This window comes from Mauremys mutica, chromosome 2 (genome assembly GCF_020497125.1).
Source record: "Mauremys mutica isolate MM-2020 ecotype Southern chromosome 2, ASM2049712v1, whole genome shotgun sequence".
Lineage (NCBI taxonomy): Eukaryota > Metazoa > Chordata > Testudines > Geoemydidae > Mauremys > Mauremys mutica.
Genome location: NC_059073.1, coordinates 204,533,882 through 204,555,067, shown reverse-complemented (window position 1 = coordinate 204,555,067; position 21,186 = coordinate 204,533,882). Strand labels below are relative to the sequence as shown.

Here is a 21,186-nt window from a genome sequence, read left to right as displayed (position 1 = left end):
GAAACTATTCTATAATGCAAACAGGCATATTGCAAGGCATGTTTTAGTTAGATTATTATTCTATTCTATTACAACTTTGCCTTTGTATATATGCAAATATAAATCTTTCGTGTTCATATATTCAATATCCTTTTTGTGACAATAATTAATTTTTTTATGGTATGGGGTCTCTTACACTTGACATAGCTTAAGGCCTCAGTATGTCATCATCTGGCCCTGGAGCTCTGGCTACTCCACTCACTCTAGCCTAACTTGCTGTGAAGACAAGCCCTTTGCTGCAGTTCATAATAGTAATAAGCAATAATGTGAGCTTTTGTTTTGTTGATTTTCATATTCATTTGCTTGCAGAATTACTTCTAGGATTTTTTGCCAAGAATCTTTTACTCTGAAATTTTTCTAGGATGGCTTTGTAAATCAACCAGCAGTTACTGTAAAAAGAGCAGTGCAGCTGGTTACTCCTCCCTTAGAGAAAGTATGTCATCAGTGGTTTGAATGGAGTCTTTATTGGCTTAGGAGCAAATTTCTCTGTCATTGCCTTTGCATCAGTCCCCCCTTGAGTAGCACAGTGTACCAAGACTTGAAGCAAACCGCAAACCTGACTAACACACACTTTTTTTTTTTCTGTTCACATATCAGTGAATGAATGTTGTAATAGTTCTTAAGTGGTTGGTTTTAAATTTTTTGCTGTTGTAAAGACAAGGACTTAATTTATAAACTGTTTTAGTGGTTTATGTACCAGTGGATCTGTAAATAGGCAGAATTTTTATGGGGTTTTAACCTTCATTTGAATTGACAAGTTCTTCTACAAATAGGTTAGCAGTGCCTGCTTTATTGTCACTTACGAGCAAATTGCAAAAATAATTCCCAGGCAAACCATGTACATTTGGAATTCCATTCTAATAACTTAGAACCACAAGAGCTACACCAAAGTAACAGTCTTTTGTTATAATAAAACTATTGCATAAAATTTCAAATAAGGTAGTTCCGCTGGTGCAGTATACTTCCAGTTCCAAATAGGTAGCCTGTTCAGAACTTCTCATAGCAATGTCTTGTGTGTGTATTTTATGGCTGGGGCAGAGAGGGAGCAGGAAAAGTAGCAAAGTGCTTTCAGCAGTTACGACTGTTATGGAATTCAAGTGAAAAATAGATGCTTGTAAACTTGGCAGTGAAAGTCTCATTTTGCAATGTAAAATAGCGGTTGTCTGTTTCCTCTGAGCATATGATTGAAGCTAGGAAAGGTTGGTTTTGGGGGATTTTTTTGTTTTTTTTATATATACTGTACCAAATTTTCAAATGTGAGATTTTAAAAAATGTGTACTATGTGTGGTGATTCTAATTGTATGGACTAATACTTTCCCCTTTCTTCTAGGTGAATCTGGATTGGGAAAATCAACATTAATCAACTCATTATTCTTAACAGACTTGTATTCCCCAGACTATCCAGGTCCTTCACATAGAATTAAAAAGACTGTACAGGTATGTGTGTAGCTTGTTTTTTGTCTTGTAATTTGCAAACTGACAATAGTTTAAGATAGTGTTTTGAAGTTCGTGTCCCAAAGAGAAACCTAGCTTGTACTGTAAGCTTGTTCATCTTTCTAACTATTTTTTTTCTTTACAATAAATCAATAACTTGCATGTATAAATAAGCTCTTTTTCTATTGTGTGGTTGCCACCAATGATGTGGTTAAATCCCTCAGCTATCTGACAGGTGGCCACCAATCTCACTGTAGGTCTCTGATCCTTCAGTCATTCCAGTTGTTCCTGTTCAGAGGCAGGAAACTCTCTGTAGAAGTGAAGCTATTGCTTTGTAAATACATGGCCTTTTCAATATAGATTCAATAAATGCGTTAGGTTCATGTTTTTATTATTCTCCAAAGTTTAATGTCCTAAATACCTTTCCTATTTTCCAGTTGCCTTTTTAAAAAGAAGCCCTGTCTATCTTCTGACCTCTCCCCATTCCAGATTCCAAACTATCCAGCCCAATCCTTTTCTCCTCTTTGTGCCACCCGAGTGCAGTTGTCTTGTTAAGATGATAATCTTGGACAAACTGAAATAGCAGTCATTCTTACAAAACTATTCAAGAGGCTGTGTTCCTCTGTATCTTATCGTTACACCAAAATGTTACATTGCTGTAGAATTTAGTGTTGACGAAATGTGGGAGCTGGGGTGAGACACTTGTTGCAGAATTCAGGTTCAGTGTACAAAACATGATAGGTATACATGTTAAAAAATGAGACACTTTTTTTTTTTTAACAGTAACAAAAAGACTTTGCATTGTTGTGGAAAAAGTTAAATATATGCCAAAAGGTCTAACTGACCAAGGCAGGGTAGTCGGAGCTTTTTTAAGGGGAACTGAATGCTTCCTCAAATACATTGCACTGAATTGAGTTATACTGTGCTGTTCAGTTTATATCCTTTCTCGTAATAGTTTTGGCCATATAAATTGTGTAGGGTTTCATATTGTTTTATTTACAGGCTTGTGTCATGCTGTAGTTGAATCCCAGGTAACAAAGTGCAGTTAGGAAATTTTAAAAACTGGGAAGTTATATTCAGGCAGAGGAAATATTACCACTAGGTAATTAAATTTAAATATTTCAGACCAAAGACGATGACCAAAAATTCCTAATTATTTGGATGCTATTTTCTTTGTATTATATTGCCAGTGATTAATCATGCTTTAAAGTGATACAATAATTTAAATCACATTTGTCTTTTGAATTTTATCTACTCTTAAAAATAATTAAGTTTACTAGATCTGAAAGACTAATGCAAGATAAATGTCATCTAGTGTGTTTACACCAATAATCAAATCCTAATGATGTAACATGAATTTAAATTATGTAATGTGTGCAATATAAGAGTATGCTTAAAACCATGATTGGCTAATAGTAGTAATCTTGAAAAGAAGCAGGATGATGTATTTGTATCTTATAGTGATAATTCAAAACTTTCTATTCTCTCAATAACTAGGGAGGATGTTAAACAATGACTATTAATCTTTTTTAAATCAGCAGGACTGGATAACTTACACCAAGAGTAGCTCTCTGATCCACTAATTTTGACTTAACAAATCTTGGAACACTGGGGAAGTTCCAGAGGATTGGGAAAAAAGTTCATGTTATGCCAATATTTAAAAGAGGGTGTAAATGAGATGACCCCAGTAATTTTAGGCCAGTTAGCACGACATCAATCTTAGGAAAATATCTTGGAAAAGCTAATAGTGCAATCATGAGGCAGGTTATTGCTAATAGTTTTTTACTTGAAATATTACTTCTAGGATTTTTTGCCAAGAATCTTTTACTCTGAAATTTTTCTAGGATGGCTTTGTAAATCAACCAGCAGTTATTGTAAAGAGAGCAGTGCAGCTGGTTACTCCACCCTTAGAGAAAGTATGTCATCAGTGGTTTGTCAGACATATAGAAGAACATAATTTGTTGAGGAAGAGTCAACATGGTTTTAGTAAAGGGAAATCATGCCTCACCAATCTACTAAAATTCTTTGAGGGAGTCAACAAGCATGTGGACTAAGGGGATCCAGTGGATATAGTGTACTTAGATTTTCAGAAAGCTTTTGACAGGGTCCCTCACCAAAGGCTCTTATGCAAAGTAAGCTGTCACAGGATAAGAGGGAAGGTACTATCATGGATTGGTAACTGGTTAAAAGATAGGAAACAAAGGGTAGGTATAAATGGTCAGTTTTCAGAATGGAGAGAGATAAATAGTGGTGTCCCCCAGGGGTCTGTTCTGGGACCAGTCCTATTCAACATATTCATAAATGATCTGGAAAAAGGGGTAAACAGTGAGGTGGCAAAATTTGCAGATGATACAAAATTAAGACCCAGGCAGACTGCGAAGAGCTACAAAAGGATCTCTCAAAACTGGGTGACTGGGCAACAAAATGGTAGATGAAATTTAATGTTGATAAATGCGAAGTAATGCACATTGGAAAGCATAATCCCAACTACACATGTAAAATGATGGAGTCTAAATTAGCTGTTACCACTCAAGAAAGAGATCTTGGAGTTATTGTAGATAGTTCTCTGAAAACATCCACTCAGTGTGCAGCGTCAGTCAAAAAAGCGAACAGAATGCTGGGAGTAATTCAGAAAGGTATAGATAATAGGACAGAAAATATCATGTTGCCTCTATATAAATCCCTGGTATGCCCACATCTTGAATACTGTGTGCAGATGTGGTCGCCCCATCTCAAAAAAGATATATTGGAATTGGAAAAGATTTAGAAAACGGCAACAAAAATGATTTGGGGTATGGAACGGCTTCCGTATGAGGAGAGATTCATAAGACTGGGACTTTTCAGCTTGGAAAAGAGACGGCTAAGAAGAGAGATGATTGAGGTCTATAAAATCATGACTGGTGTAGATAAAGTAGATAAAGAAGTGTTTACTACTTCTCATAACACAAGAACTAGGGGTCACCAAATGAAATTAATAGGCAGCAGGTTTAAAACAAAAGGAAGTATTTCTTTACGCAATGCACAGTCAACCTGTGGAACTCCTTGTCAGAGGATGTTGTGAAGGCCAAGACCATAACAGGGTTCAAAAAAGAACTAGCTAAATTCATGAAGGATAGATCCATCAATGGCTATTAGCCAGGATGGGCAGGAATGGCGTACCAAGTCTCTGTTCGCCAGAAGCTGGGAATGAGCGACAAGGGATGGGATCACTTGATGGTTTACTAGATATATTAACCTTTAGTGTGCGCCAGCAGGGTCTACATGGACCAATTAATGTGAAACATGTTAATGCGCTTATAAAATCATATCTTCATATGGCTGTTACCCCACCATTTAGACAAGCCCTTAGTCCCCTATAATAATCTGAGTAAAAAGCACTATACAACATCAATGTATCCCATATTAAATGGATTAAAAACTGGTTAATTCACCTTAAAGTAATTGTAAATGGAAATGTTTCTTGGCCCAAGGTTATTCGGTATATTTATCAACAATGTGGAAAATAGTATGAAAAAGCTGCAAATTTTACCAGTAATTAACACGCACATTGACGCAGTGGCGAATAATGAGGACAGGTCAGTTATCAAAATACATCTTGATCAGCTGGTAAAGTGGGCTCACTTGAACAGTGTACATGTTACTACAGCCAAATGCAATGTCATGCATTTAGGAACAAATATAGGTTATGCTTACGAGATGGGAAACAGTATGCTGGAATGCACTGGCAATGAAAAGGACTTGGAGTTAATCATGGATAGTCAGCTGAACATGAGTTCCCATTGCAAAGCTGTACCTAAGAGGGCAAACATAATCATTGAATGTATAAGCAGAGGAAGATAAATTATAAGTAGGGAGGTGGTATTACCTCTGGATACAACGTTAGTGAGAAAGTTATTGGAATACAATGGACAGGTCTGGTTTCATGCTTCAGAAAGGATGTTGACACATTGGAAAGGGTTAAAAAAAATCTAAAAAATATTATTCAGGATCTGGAAAACATATTTATGAGAGACTGAAGTCCAATTTTATTTTTTTCAAAGGAAGGTTAAGATGACTTGGTCACTGTCTAGAAGTACATACGTGGAGTACAGATTTTCGTACATGGCTCTTTTGATCTAGCAGAACAAATTATAATGAAATCCTGTGGTTGGAAGCTGAAGCTAGATAAATTCAGACTAAAAATAAGGTGCAAATTTTTAACAGGGTAATTAACTATTGGAACAAGGCAGGGTGGATTCTCAGTCACTTCAGGTCTTTAAATCTAGACTGGATATCTTTCTAAAAGATGTGCTGTAGCGCAAAACAGAATTTATGGGCTTGATGCAGAAATGACTGGATGAGGTTCTTTTGTCCTGTGATGCAGGAGGTCAGACTAGATTATCAAAATGGTCCCTTTTGGCCTTAAAATCTGCTAACCATATACTTGAAAACTATGCCTCTTTTTTACTCCACCAGTAAGAATTCAGTGAAATCAAGTGTCTTGTGATTGAAGAGGAGTCTTACTAGATTTATGTTCATACAAATTGAAACACAAATGGAAACTGGACATCCATATTGTTTGGAAGTAATTAGTCCTCCCTACTCCACCACACTTGTTTAACTTTGTTCAGTCTCTGTTCATATGCTTAAATTAGGAGTTCCCATAAGGATGACAAATTTATATTGTAATGGTATGAAGGGCATTCATCCATTTAGGATCCATTGCTACCCTTATCTGGCAGTCTGCTTTTCATGTACAACTGTATCTTGTGATGGCTGAAAAATCAACAAGTATTGTCTCTTAATTCAAATGTCATTTAGGTAAATAGTGGAAAATATTAGAATTGTGACCTGGAATGTTATATGTATTAGAGACTCCTGTGGCTGATGATATTTAATTGCGATTCCAATTCAAATATTATACCTAAATAGAGAAGGTCCTTGATGTATTAATTTAACTTTTCACATGGCATCAGCATGTGTCCATATTAATGCTCATGTTGGGTGCTCTTGAGGCAGATTTAAATAGTGAATTGAAATTCAGCATGTTTAGGGGCTCTAAGGTTTATCATTCCCAGTTAATACCTATACCTGAGCTGTTCCTTGTTCACGTGGATTGAAACATTCTTAGTAGAAATTACACTTTATTTTTCCTGCTCCTCTGTATCATGTAAAAAACATTTATTGAGTAGGAGTTAAAGTGATTAGAATAGAGAAGTTTAACTGCATAAGTAGGAACTGTAATTTTGGGAGTGCTTGACAGTCACAAGGCAGGTTATTGGTAATAGTTTTATTTAACAAAAATGAAAATAAGTTTCATTCTAAGGATTCTTTTAAACAAACACAAAAAGATTTTCAGTTTCCACTTTGCAACTTACATCAGTCAGGACTTTGCCAATGTTTTTAAAAAATTATGCAGAGTTGATTTCTGGTAGGTGAATTCAGAAGAAGCTATAAAGTAAGCGATCTTATGTAAAATACACTTTGTTTGATCATCAGTTAAATATTTTAAATGGTGTGTGATATAGGAATGCTTGATCCAGTAGTAATACAGTAGACGCTCATTAGTAGCAACATATCGGTGCCCTTTTGCTATGTTGCTCCTAAGTGGCTATTGCTGTTATGGGGAGTGTCGACAATTTGCAGTAGGGAAAGTGTTCCCAGGGGAAATGTTTCTCTGGGTACGTCTACACTACGGGACTATTCCGAATTTGCATAAACCGGTTTTGTAAAACAGATTTTATAAAATCGATTGCGCGCGGCCACACTAAGCACATTAATTCGGTGGTGTGCGTCCGCGGTCCGAGGCTAGCGTCGGCTTCTGGAGCGTTGTACTGTGGGTAGCTATTCCCTAGCTATCCCATAGTTCCCGCAGCCTCCCCCGCCCCTTGGAACTTCCGGGTTGAGATCCCAGTGCCTGATGGGGCAAAAATCATTGTCGCGGGTGGTTCTGGGTAAATGTCGTTAGTCACTCCTTCCTCTGGGAAAGCAACGGCAGACAAGCATTTCGCGCCTTTTTCCCCTGGATTGCCCTGGCAGATGCTTTCGCTTCTGGGGGTGTGTGTGGGGGGTGAGTAGATTGCCACGCTATGCCCTGACCCACCGCGGACACTGTGTTTGACCCTAGAAGCATTTGGAGCTCAGCCAAGAATGCAAATACTTTTCGGAGGCTGCAGGAACTGTGGGATAGCTTCAGTCCTCCAGTCCATGAGCGTCCATTTGATTCTTTGGCTTTCCGTTACGCTTGTCACGCTGCAGTGCGCTGAGTCCCTGCTATGGCGTCTGTCTGGAGATTTTTAAAAAAGGATTCTGAATTTCATCTTCTGTAACGGAGCGCTGATAGAACGGATTTGCCTGCCCTTACAGCGATCACATCCGCATGATCCGTGCTGGAGCTCTTTTTTTATTTTGATTTCGGACTGCATCGCCACCCGTGCTGATCGGAGCTCCACGCTGGGCAAACAGGAAATATTCAAAAGTTCGCAGAGCTTTTCCTGTCTACCTGACCACTGCATCCGAGTTCAGATTGCGGTCCAGAGCGATCACTGGTGCACTGTGGGATAGCTCCCGGAGGCCAATGCCGTCGATCAGCGTCCACACTAACCCTAATCCGATATGTTAATACCGATACTAGCGTTACTCCTCTTGTTAGGGAGGAGTACAGAAACCGGTTTAAAGAGCCATTAAAATCGATATAAGGTGCCTCCTAGTGTGGACAGTTGTGGCGTTAAATCGGTTTTACGCTCCTAAAACCGGTTTAAACGTCTAGTGTAGACCAGGCTTCAGTAAGCAGTGGTTGCTTTTACAAAGTGTTACTGCAAACAAGCGTCGACTGTAGTGAGACTGAGACTTGTATTTAGTTTGATAGGATCCAGTGTCATAATGTAAAATAGACCAATCTGACCTGCTTAACTAAAGTGCATGGGAAAATGGTTATTTGGAATGGATTTGTTAAGAAAAGTTTTAAATTCCAGGACTTGAACAAATTTGTTTTTCATGAATCTCTCGGGAATACTTGTAAAACCAGATGATAGGATACAGTTGGATTCTAAATGTGAATGACACTAGTTTACAGTTATCTGGATCTGTTCCAGATGTTGCTGCATTCTGAGATTTTGGCCATGTATGGACACAATTTCACTTAGTTCACTCTGTGATTGGGCCTTGTCTGGTTCCACCTTTGGAGGGTGGGGTGGGAGAATCCAGGCTTGTGTACCTCCTCTCTTGATCCATTTGTCAAGGTATCCGACCACTCATTGTGGAATCTGTGTAGGGTTCCAAGCAATAGTGTTTGTTGCTTGCACTTAAGGCTAGCCATGCCAGTGATATTTTTTTTTCTGTTTAAGCACAAGTGAGTGTGTCTAAAATCTTAAATCCTGTCCTTTTAGTAGCCAATATGATTCAGGTGTGGAGATGCTTATGTTTATTGCATAAATTAATTCACACCTTTTCTGATATTTCATAGTTTTGGAGGTGCAGAGGAGGCTAAAAAGTCATTCTTAGGATTAAACATTGAATCTTCCTCAGCAACTTGGCTTTCTTTGCTCTTATTTGAATAATGTTTAGTGTCTTGTCTTTGCGAGGCTATTGTTTCATTTTCTCATTGTTTACAAAGTTTATATTCTAGAGTTATTGTTTTATTAAAGTGTTTATCCATTTGTTAGTGACTCACTTTAAGTTGGATCATGTGGCAAATGGTTGCAGTGTGTCTTGCAGCTGACTTCAAGTGTGGTGATTTCACTGTTCTGCAGTTAGCTATGTATGTGTAAGAAACAGCTTTGCATCACTGACATGCTCTGTACCCTAAAATAGCAAAATTGTATTATGTGATTGGTGAGGAAGCCCATCCAAATAACAGAAATTGTTCATAAAAGTTGGGGCTTTTAGTCATGTCTGTCACGGAGGCTTTTGTGAAAGTGGTACTTAACTGGAAAGTTGTCATAAGAACAAAAATTGAAAGGGCCCCAGACTGGGGAGTATTTTATACAGAAAACAGATACATTGCTACCTTGATATAACACGAATTTGGATATAACGCAGTAAAGCGGTGCTCCAGGGGGGCGGGGCTGTGCACTCTGGTGGATCAAAGCAAGTTCAATATAACACGGTTTCACCTATAACGCAGTAAGATTTTTTTGGCTCCCAAGGACAGTGTTTTATTGAGGTAGTATATAGGAATAGTGTTCTAAAACTGTAGCCTGTGTTTGCTCACTCAAATTAACATGACTGGAGGGCTGCATGGTTTACAAGATTGGTAATAAGGTACAGAGCTTCTTAACGTTAGGACATCTGAGTCTAGGTCTAGGAAACTTGCTAGATCTTAATTGGTTGTCTTAGTCAACAGCAGGAATATCATCACCAAACTTCTTGGCAGTTTGAGAGGCTAAAGAGTTAATGTGCATGGACAAGCTTTCATTCCTAGAATTAGTCACTGATGTTTACATAGCTAAATAAGTCCTGGAGCAAAGTCCTGCTAGCCATGCTACTCCAGAAGGTACAGAACATTACTCTTTAGAAAGTGCTGTGCATATTATGTGCATTCCTTAGTTAAGGTGGCAGAGGATCGAACAGTGCTGCTGCATTCTTGAAATATGATTAATGCCCCAAGGAAAGGTGGTTGAGAGGACTTGAGCCTCTCATCTCCTCCTTCCTACCATAGTGTAGAAAAACAGTCTGCATAGACTACTGCAACAGACAGAAACAAAGACCAAAATTAATAATCTTGTTTCCTTTGGGGGCCACATTTTAGCTTCAAATTTAATGCAAAGTTGGTGGCTACTACAGATAACCTCATGGTGGTATGAGGTACTTTGCGTACATAACCAAAACTTGATTGGATGATATTGTACAACAGATATTGGCAAAACTAGCTCTCGCTGGGTTTTTAAAAAGCTATGTGTTGTCTCTGCCCAAGAAACCAACACTTAATGTTGGCAATCTTGCCAACTATTCATAAGAATCAATATACGTTTTTAGGGAAAGGAGAGGAGGAGGAGCTTATTTGCTTTTAAAACTGAAAAATAAAATTCCAAACATTTATAGTTCTGGGACTGATTTTTACAAAACACTAAATTTTCTAAAACAATTACATTTTTAAACAAAATGTATAAAAATAGTAGGGATCACAGGCTTTATTCACTTTTTTAAAAAGGATAGTCACTTCCTTTAAGTGGAGTAATTTCTCTTAATATGATCTTCCACATGTATGGATGTAAGAATACATATACTGAGTTGCAACAAGATGTAGTATGGACTGTGCAAGTCTTGGGATCTTTTTGCTAAATTTCTATCAGTATTGGTCATTTTGTTTTTCTAATTGAGTTCTAAAACTGCATAAAATTGGAACTAATTAAAATGCTGCCAACCAATAAAAATATTGGATAATGCTATCAGCTAGTGAAAATATTAAACTCCTCTCCACATACTTTACAAATAGATTTTCTAACACTGATAATATCAAGTTTTCCTCACTTTGTCTTAAAGATTAAATAAAAAGTCAGATGACATAGGCAGAATGAGTCTTTGCAGCTTCCATTTTGAACTGTAAAGTTGCTCAAGTCTGTAATTGTTGATGTATACTTTGTATGCTAATGGCTATCTAGACACATTGAGTCTGAGTTTTTTGCATTGAAATAAGTGACTTAAACCCTTTTACTCTTATAGGTTGAACAGTCAAAAGTTTTAATCAAAGAAGGTGGTGTTCAGTTACTACTCACAATAGTTGACACACCAGGATTTGGAGATGCAGTGGATAATAGCAATTGGTAAGAAATTACTTTCTTATGATATCCCAAAGTAAATTTGAATAATATTGTCCTTGTGATCATTTACTATCAAAACTCATTTTAAAGATGCCAATTTTTATTTTAAATTATAAAGTTTACTACTTTAAACTTTTATACATTTGTATAGGCAATTTCTCTATTAGCCAGAAATTTTATTTTAAAAGTTGGGTTGCCTATTGCCATTTTAATTGGGTTAAAATGCTTTCAGCTTCTCTCTAACTAGCTCGAATGTGAACAGAATCTCCAGCCCTTTGTGCATTATCAATGCTCCCACGAAGCTGAAACTAATTATTTCTGTGATGTCACAGGATTAAAATCCTTTGACGTCCTGTAAAGAGTATTCCTTTAGTTACTGTTCGTAAGTGTTCAGTTTAATACTATTACAGTGGATACTTGTGTTTAAAGGGCTTTTCAGTGGACATGTGAACAGTTGTCTTAAAGCTATAGTGCTATTTGTCTTTTTTTAAGAGTTGAATGGTCCTTTAAAATATTGAATCCTTTATTTCCCTTTTATTTTATGCATTCCTTAGAGTATTTTAGTTTATATTGTACTAACAATTGATATTTACTTGCAGTGCACATAATTACAGTTTGAAATTTTGTTGACTATAAGAGCAGCTCTTAATTAAAGTTTTCTAGTATTTAGGAATGCATTGGTTAACATTCAAGTTAAAAGTAGAGTTCTGTTATTTTAAAGTGGTTTAGAATATAATTTGTTCATCTCTCCTCCTACATTTAAATATCTCCATATTTTTAAACTAGATACGGTAGCAATACTGTACATACGCTAATTTTGTTGAAAACGGATAAACAGTATGTGTATCTCAAAAATTGATGTTTAATGCATGTGTGATATGTGTAACTGGTCTTACAGGTTTTTATTTATGTACACTCTGTAGTTGGCAGCCTGTTATTGACTACATTGATAGTAAGTTTGAAGACTACCTGAATGCAGAATCTCGTGTGAATCGACGTCAGATGCCAGATAATAGGGTGCAGTGTTGTTTATACTTCATTGCTCCTTCAGGACATGGGTTAGTATCTTAATATTTTAATGTGCCTTTCCCCCCTAATACACTTTCAAACTTTGGCATTCCTAAAATATGCAAAATTCCAAGTCAGGATTATTCAACATATAAACTTCAGGCTGTTTAATTTCACGGGGTAATTTTAATTTGGCTTGCCAAACACTAGCAAACCAGACTTGTAATAAATCAGAATACCAAGAAATAGGATTAGTTACCAAGAAAAAAATTGTCAGTTTATCCCATTTTGTGAACATTCGTATGTCTTTCATTCCCCTAATGCCATTTCTGTATTAATTATCACACAATTTATTAACAATTTTAACTGTAGAAGATGCTCCCAAAACTCAGCCAACAAATTTTCAACTTTCTTTGAACTCAAATGATAACTCAAAAGGGAGAGGAAATGTATTTATATGTTCAAGTGGTTCATATTTGCCATAAATTCATATTGGGACTTAGCATGGCTTTTGTCCAGTGAGTTAAAAACTCCTGATACTGAAATTCTACTTTAATTCACAGATTTCACTGTTATGCAAACTTCATCCACTCCATCTCACTTTTAACTTGGTCAGACTTCTCTCTAGTGGGAGAGAGAGACAATTGCACTTTTGAAGTACTCAATCTTGGGCCATGTTAATCTGAAATTGGAGCTATACAGCAGTTTATTGTGGTATTACAACTTTGATTAATTTGTGAGTGACTTTCTCTGCTTGTTACGTTTGTACTTTAAACTAGAAATGGAAAGTAAGGGTCTCTCTGCAAAGCAGCAAACCAAGGCTGGTGGAAGTCAGGGAGCTGTAGATAGCACTGGTTCAGCAGCTCTGACCCCAGCTATGTGACCCCAGTATGTGACGTGCATACTGGCAGGCTGGTTGTGAGTAGCTTAGATTGGAAGCTCCAATAGCAAAGCATTGTGAGGCACCCATGTGAGGGCAGGGAGTTGACACAGCCCCTCACTGGTCTGGATTGCACCCCAGAATGTGACACTACCCCAAAATACCATTGAATCAAGACAAGTGTACTCAGGGAATATAAAGTGACTGAGGCCTATTTACTATTTTTTTTCCTTTTTTTAAAGGATATTGCCTTATCTGTAAAGATTATTACTCACTTCCTACCTGGTTTTTATGGTGTTACAGGGTCTGATCTTGTTTCCTGGGATCACTGTGGCCTATATAATTGTCATTGTCAAGTGAAACACATCTTTCTGTCTATTCTGAATAAAACAAAACTCCATTTATAATGGGTAAAAAAATGTGCAGAGCAGGTATCTTTTCTTTGCTCTTTGTTTTAAAATTCTTAAGTATTTTCATTAAATAAAAATTGAAGTGTTAGCACTTGTATGTGCATGAAAAATAATCAAATTAAATCCAGAAAGACTGCCCCAACTGCTGAAGAATAAACACAGGGACAGCAAGCTCCTTTCCACTGAAGACCACACACGCCCTCAGCAATAGCTTGAGAAATTAAGTGAACCTGATGGCATGCCCAGTAGATTAACAAACTGGGGTGTAGTAGTCACCCAGAATTGGGATTGAGTTCCAGGGTTAGATCTCTCATGGAAAACTCCTTTGAATTATCCACTCCCTTTTTATTTGAGGCTGTTAGCTTCAGTATTTCTGTTTACAACAGCCAATGACATTGTAAAATACCTCTCTGCTTCAGTATATTTTCCCCTCAGTTTTGTGTTAATTTTTGAAGCTTTTGGCCTGGACATGCTAAAATGTGCTCACATCGCCAAATAAATTTGCTTAACAAACTTAATATGCATTGTTTTTGATGCTTAATGGAAGTTTTTGAATTTTTTTAACTATAGTTGAAAAGCTAACACTTAATTCCACATATACAGTAGCTAGTGCTAAGTACCTTTCCACGAGAGTTTATTGGATTACAACATTAAATCCTTATAAATATTTAAAGAAATTCAGAAGCATGTAGTATTTTAGAAAATTTTAGCCTTTGCCAGCCCGTCTGGTTTTGATAGCACTGAATAAATGAGATTCCAGTATTTGTCTATGGGAACAAACAATCTCTATTTCTCACAGATTTTAAAAGTACAAGATGAGTTGAAATGTACACAGCCTTTTGCTGATTTGAATCCAGTTTCCCAGCTGCTTAAGTGAAATAAACTGAATAAATCCACTCACAGTGGACCTCTTCATGCAATTGCCAGTCTTGTTAACTGTCTTGGCCCTTCAGATGACTTAATCAGCGTGGAAGCTGAACAGAATTCTCAGCCCTAGGGTTTGTCCTCTAAACCAGCATTGGGTTATTTTGGTGGAAGCGGAAGCTTGTGTCGCCCTTGCTAATGTAGTATCTATTCAGTGTATAACACTAATTTTCCAGTTCTGACAATCTGGCCCAAACAGTCCTGGACTAAATTCAAATGTGGGGGAGAAATTTAAATGAGAAGCCTTCATAAATATAAACAAAGTCAAATCTGTTGACAGTAGCCTGATCTAATCCCAGCATAAACTTTTTTATAATGTAGCTTTTTATTGAAGTCATATCTGTACATGTTATAAATCAGAGTAGCATGTTTCCAAGATACAATCTTAGAGTATTAGTATTGGTGTATTAGTTTTGGAGGTCTAGGTGTTTTGTCATAATGCCTCAACTTTATATTTGTCAAATACATCTTACATTTAAAATATTAGAATATCAAAGCAGAGAATGTAACAAACTTTGTTCCCTATTGATACCCAAATTGGTATTCTACTTTATCGAACAATCATTTAGGTGAAGAATGTGCCCCTGTACTGTTGACATTTGACACTCAAAGTTCTTAGTTCTTTTCAGAGTATTGATTAAACGTAGGTCAGTTTCAGTTTAAATTGGGAAACACTGTAATTGTAGCGTACATTGTAATTTAACCTTGCAATTTGTGCTCTGCTCCAAACAAATAAGAGGAGAGAACTATTCAGGTGGCCTAGTGTTATCATTATTGGCAGGCAAGAGAACAGACTCTGAATTTGAGCTATTGTTCTCTAGGCTAAAGGGGGTTGACAGCACGGCTAGGTATCTCTTAGGGAAGGGGAGATAAATCCACGTCAGTTGCTCTCTTATCAAACTTAGCCCTTACACCAGAGGTCCCAAAACTATGGGGAGCGTGGAGGAACATTTGGGGGGAGGGTGGCAGGGGGCAGGGAGGGAGCACAACCCAGCCCCTCTCTGCTCCCGCTCTGCTCTGGCCGTGGCCCCAGCTCTGCACCTAGCCCCAGCCTTGGCCCCTAACCATGGCTCCATAACCAGCCCCACCCTCAGCCTCGGCCCCTGATTGCGGGAGGGTTGAGGCTCTGCCCCCAGTCCCAGTTCCCAGCCACAGCTCTGTTCCTATCCCTAGCTGCGGCCCCAGCCTCTCCCCACCTTAACCCTGTCCATGTTATCCCACCTATCCTCCAGGAGCCGCGCCCCCTGCTCCTGACTCCAGCTTCAATGGGGGAGGATCGGACAAGGGTAAAGGGGGGGGGGCGCAACCCTGAAAAGTTTGGGAGCCACTGCCTTAGACTATGGGAGTGGTCTTTGCAAGTTCTGAACGGAGGTCAGGTCCATGAGAAACTGCTGCACCATGAAGTTTATTTGTACAGACCAAGGGTAGGCAACCTATGGCCCGGGTGCCGAAGGCGGCACACGAGTTGATTTTCAGTTGCACTCACACTGCCCGGGTCCTGGCCACCAGTCCAGGGGGCTCTGCATTTTAATTTAATTTTAAATGAAGCTTCTTAAACATTCTGAAACCTTATTTACTTTACATACAATTATAGTTTAGTTATATATTATAGACTTATAGAAAGAGACCTTCTAAAAAGGTTAAAATGTATTATTGGCACGCAAAACCTTAAATTAGAGTGAATAAATGAAGACTCGGCACACCACTTCTGAAAGGTTGCCGACCCCTGGTACAGACACTCCCTGGGTTACGCAAGACCTGACTTACGCAAATTCACACTTATGGAAAAAGTTCCATAAACCAGAAATAGGATTTTCAAGTTGCAGAAATTTTTGCATAACGTATGGGTATACGTTTTGGACTTGCATAAAATTCGAGTTACACAAGGCTTCCCGGAACAGAACGATTGCATAAGTGGGGGGGCGTCTGTATAGAGATAGGAAATTGGCTTTCTTTTCAGACCATATTCTTGATAGGTCCTATCAAACGTAACATAAGAATGGCCATACTGGGTCAGACCAAAGGTCCATCTAGCTCAGTATCCTGCCTTCTGACAGTGGCCAACAACAGAGGGAATGAACAGAACAGGTAATCATCAAGTGATCTATCCCGTTGCCCATTTTGAGCTTCTAGCAAACAGAGGCTAGGGACACCATCCCTGCCCATCCTGGCTAATGGCCATTGATGGACCTATTCTCCATGAATTTATCTAGTTCTTTTTTTATCTTGATCTTCACAACATCCTCCGGCAAAGAGTTCCACAGGTTGACTGTGCATTGTGTGAAGAAATACTTCCCTTTGTTTGTTTTAAACCTGCTGCCTATTAATTTCATTTGGTGACTCCTAGTTCTTGTGTTATGAGAAGGAATAAATAACACTTCCTTATTTACCTTCTCCACACCCGTTGTGATTTTATAGACCTCTGTCATATCCCCCTTTAGTCATGTCTTTTCCAAGCTAAAAAGTCCTAGTCTTATTAATCTCTCCTAATATGGAAGCTGTTCCATACTCGTAATCATTTTTGTTGCTTTTTCTGAACCTTTCCCAATTCCAATATATCTTTTTTGAGATGTGGCAACCACAAAGGCTGATTTACTGCATGGAGAGTCATAATATCAAGGGTTAGGAAGTTGAAAAAGTGTGCTTAACAAGGTTAGCTGCTTCACGGGTCAGCTGCATCTGAATTTTTCTAACATTATGGTGGTTCGAAATGCTTAAGTGCTTTCACAACAAACTGTTGGGAAGGTCGGGTTGTTTCACAGGATTGATGGAAGGTTTAGGACTATCCAACAAATTACCTAATTGTGCATCCCAGTGGTAGGCAACATTTAAGAAGTTTCAGAGTATTTAGTTTATTTAGGTCTTTTGGTTTAAAGAATGGTGGGTGGTATTAATAAATTCCTGCCATAATAAAATTAGGAAAGAATGCATGAGAATAAAGTGTAGGGAGACTGCCAATTCTTAGGGCTCTGGGGAAAAACTTGGAACTTTCATACAACCAGACTGCTTTACCCTGAACAGATAAAAATGCTAGACAAAGTTGGGACACTTCAGACATGATTCACATCTCCATCACTAACAAGATCATCTCTTTCCATGATTGTAGTCTCAATGCTCTTACCATCAGGCATGGAGAAACAAATGAAAATGAATTTGATATCATCCTGGTGTATACTTGTCCACATTACATAATCATAGTTGGTGGTCTCCCTGAGGGGCCCAGGCTTGGAATAAACAAGGATATTTCTGAATGTCACATCTGAAGATCTTTGGTAGTGCTGTGTCAAGAAGATTGCTTTTTATTTTAGTCAGTGCTGTGGCTTCTCAGTCTGTCAGAAGAAATAAATTGAAAATTATTTTGTAAAGAATAAAATTGAACGCTTTAAAACTGACAGACCTGGAGTTCATGCTCCAGTTAATCACCCTTCTGTAGCATTATCAAGAAACCTATAGCCCACATTATTCATTTATATAAATGTGCAGTGGTATTCCACCTTCTTGTCTCCAGAACTTTCTTTCAAGCATCAAATCATTAGAGTGAACAATATGCTATTGCTACTGTTAGAGACTTACGCAGTAACAAGTGCACTCATCCATTTTACTTCCAGTAAGTCAGCATTTCCAAAGCGCGGGCAGGACTGCCTGTCAGGTGCATATGAGCTGTACATTTAAATTGGTTAGCCTTAAACACGACATGAGAGTTGAAGTGAATATAATTGGTTGCATTTTCCTCAAGGAGGGGAGTTCCCAAAAGATTGGGGGATGGATCATTTGATGATTACCTGTTCTGTTCATTCCCTCTGCGACACCTGGCATTGGCCACTGTCAGAAGACAGGATACTGGGCTAGATGGACCTTAAGTCTGACCCAGTACAGCTGATCTTATGTTCTTAATTTTGATAAATGCTGTGGAAAACAGAGCATAATTTTTTAGGGGTTCTAATGCTCAGTGCTTAAAGAATTAAATTAAAGACCCTAATGCTGTTTTTCAGACTTAAGCCTTTGGATATTGAGTTTATGAAACGCCTGCATGAAAAAGTCAATATCATTCCACTTATTGCCAAAGCAGACACACTTACACCTGAGGAATGCCAACAATTTAAAAAACAGGTGAGTTGAAAGATTAATATATATTTACAACATATCCTGATTTAGTGCTTTGGTTTCCATGCAGCTAATTAATTTTGATTTTTCATAAAGTAAGATTAAACCTTAAAGCAGTAGCTCAAAGCTGCAAAACTGAGTAACAGATATCACTAGTTTTGAATATATTGGTGGAACGATCTTATCCTTGGGGGAGAAATATTAAAAGTGTTGTGGGATTCTTGATGAGTGAAATATGTGCACTGAATTTGTGTCTTTAACAGTGAAAGCATGAAAGTGAGCTTTCAAAGTTGAGATAGTTATAGAACAAAGTGTGAAATAATGCCTGTTTTACCAGTCTCATTGGTTGTCTGGAAATGTTAACAAATTAAGTGCGTGAAACCATCAAGACTAAAGAAGAGCAAGTAGCTAGCTAAAGGACGTTATATGTGACAATCTGAAGCTGCTTATCAGAACTCCAGTATTTAAATTTTTTAAAGGTAGTGATATTGTTGTAATATAGTTGCGGCTGCAAAATTGTTCTCATGTATTAGATTTGTAGAATGGGCTTAAGATTCATCTCCTTGGTGGCTACAGAGTGAATCATCGCAGTGGCATAATTTTGTTCTTTTGAGGGGAGTGGGAGAAGCCAGGATGAGAGAGTGAAGTGGCAAATTCATTTTTTTGTATTGTTTCTAGTGCAAGTTTCTAGAGGATCCAGCTTCTGAAAAGACAATTTTAATAAAATACGTAGACAGCATGGTATAAAAATTGGGTTTGGGACTATAAAGGGAATGCCATTCCAGAGCAGACATGAATTCCATTTTGAGATATTTCATGATGTAAAATTTCATGTACAAAGATAGGAGGAAGGTGGCAGAATGTTGTTGCTTAATGTTAATAAGTATGCAGCTTGTTTAATATGTTTGTTTTCGTTGCCATTCTTCAATTTTTTTCCTAAATCAGTCTCTTGAAAATAAAGCCTTGCACTAGAGTCGCATACTAGAAACCTCTTTCAAGCTGCAAAATGATACACAAAACACTACATCCTCTAGCCACAGCAATGTCTGTTTTTAAATGATTTAGCACTTTCCTATTCCAAAATTCTGGACAACTGAAATCAGATTTATTAAAAATAACTTTCAAATAGGTAATTTAGAAATTAGGACAGTGAGAGTCTTAATTTTTTAAGACACTCAGCTGCTCTTAAATTTTCACTAACATTTTCATTTTTGTTCTGTGCTTGCCACTGGAGTCAGTCCACCTGTCACAAATTCTGCTGAGAGGGAGAGGCAGGTGACACTGCTTCAAGCAGTGCCAATTCAGCTGAGCTGGAGGTGAACAGAAGTAGGAGTGACAACAGTAACTACAGTAGGAACTTGTATTATTAACTATGCTTGAAAATCATTCAAACTTTTGTGAAGAAAGTTTTATTGAAAGAACAGGTTATTTAGATTATGCGCAATACATGGAAAATTCCAAGGTTAAATTTCAGACAAGTTTCCAAAAGTTAGATTATTGGGGGATTTTCTGAGTATATTTCACCTATCTTTCAAAGTATTTTCTGAGTATATTTCACCAGCAGTCATCTGAGGCATTAACTTCATTGCAAAAGTCAGTTTAAAAAGCAGAGAATTCCCCAATGCCAAATGGAGAGAGTAGAATGACCAGGTGACAGCAAGTAAATAATGCATGCTTCAGTAATAATTTTACTGATTGTTTGACTGTTAATAACATAATGTTTTCACTTTTAGATTATGAAAGAAATCCAAGAGCACAAAATTAAAATATACGAATTTCCAGAAACAGATGATGAAGAAGAAAATAAGCTGGTTAAAAAGATAAAGGTAGATCATTTTGCAACATATTGTTCACCAATAGATAATTTCCTTTCATGTTAGGGGAGAGGGAAGATCTTATCCTTTTTGAGGGCTCCAAGACTAGCTGCTTCAAGAAGCAGTCATTAATGGTGTCTAGGAATTTTATCTCTGCATCCCATCCTGAGCCAACATGTTCTCAGACAACATGGGGATAGTTGAAAGTCACCATTATTATTAGGTTTTCTGTTTTTGTAGCCTCTCTAGTTTCCCTGAGCATTTCAGTCACCAGTATAGTGACTGGTAGTATATTCCTACTACTATACTCTTATTATTCAGTCATGGAATTTCTATCAATAGAAATTCTGTGATATTGTTTCATTCAATTAAGATATTTACTCTGCTGACTTTCACATATACTGCCACTTCCCAACCTACTCTGCCATTCCTGTATATTTTGTAGCCCGGTATTACTGTGTCCCATTAGTTATCATCATTGCACCAAGTTTCTGTGTTGCCTGTTATATCAATATTCTCATTTAATACCAGGCACTCATGTTCACTCATCTTAGTATTTAGACTTCAACCATAGCATTTATAAATTTGTCAGTATTTAGTTGTCTGCCTTCATGTGATGTGATGGAATGGGACTTCTTTGTCTGACTGCTTCTCTTCAGTTCCTACCTGTATTTACCAAATTGTATCCTCTCCTCTTTATTAGAATATAGAGTATCCCCTTTAATAAATCCTCCACTACGGGATGTGTCTGTCTGAACCATGTGCTCCTCTGCACTGTGATCTTTCCCCCTGCCCTTAGTTTAAAAACGCCTCTGTGACCTTTTACATTTTAC

General features: G+C 37.7%; 1 protein-coding gene across 3 annotated transcripts in view; it reads left to right on the top strand.

The window, feature by feature from the left end:
* The window catches only part of SEPTIN7 (septin 7), a 131,345-nt gene that overhangs the window by 79,932 nt on the left and 30,227 nt on the right, over positions 1-21,186 (top strand). For all 3 annotated transcript variants that reach the window (XM_045004782.1, XM_045004780.1, XM_045004781.1), the window contains exons 4-8: positions 1,370-1,476; positions 11,116-11,216; positions 12,137-12,271; positions 18,428-18,545; positions 20,273-20,365. In XM_045004782.1, coding sequence (XP_044860717.1) covers positions 1,370-1,476; positions 11,116-11,216; positions 12,137-12,271; positions 18,428-18,545; positions 20,273-20,365 — 554 coding nt within the window. The remainder of the gene's footprint in view (positions 1-1,369; positions 1,477-11,115; positions 11,217-12,136; positions 12,272-18,427; positions 18,546-20,272; positions 20,366-21,186) is intronic.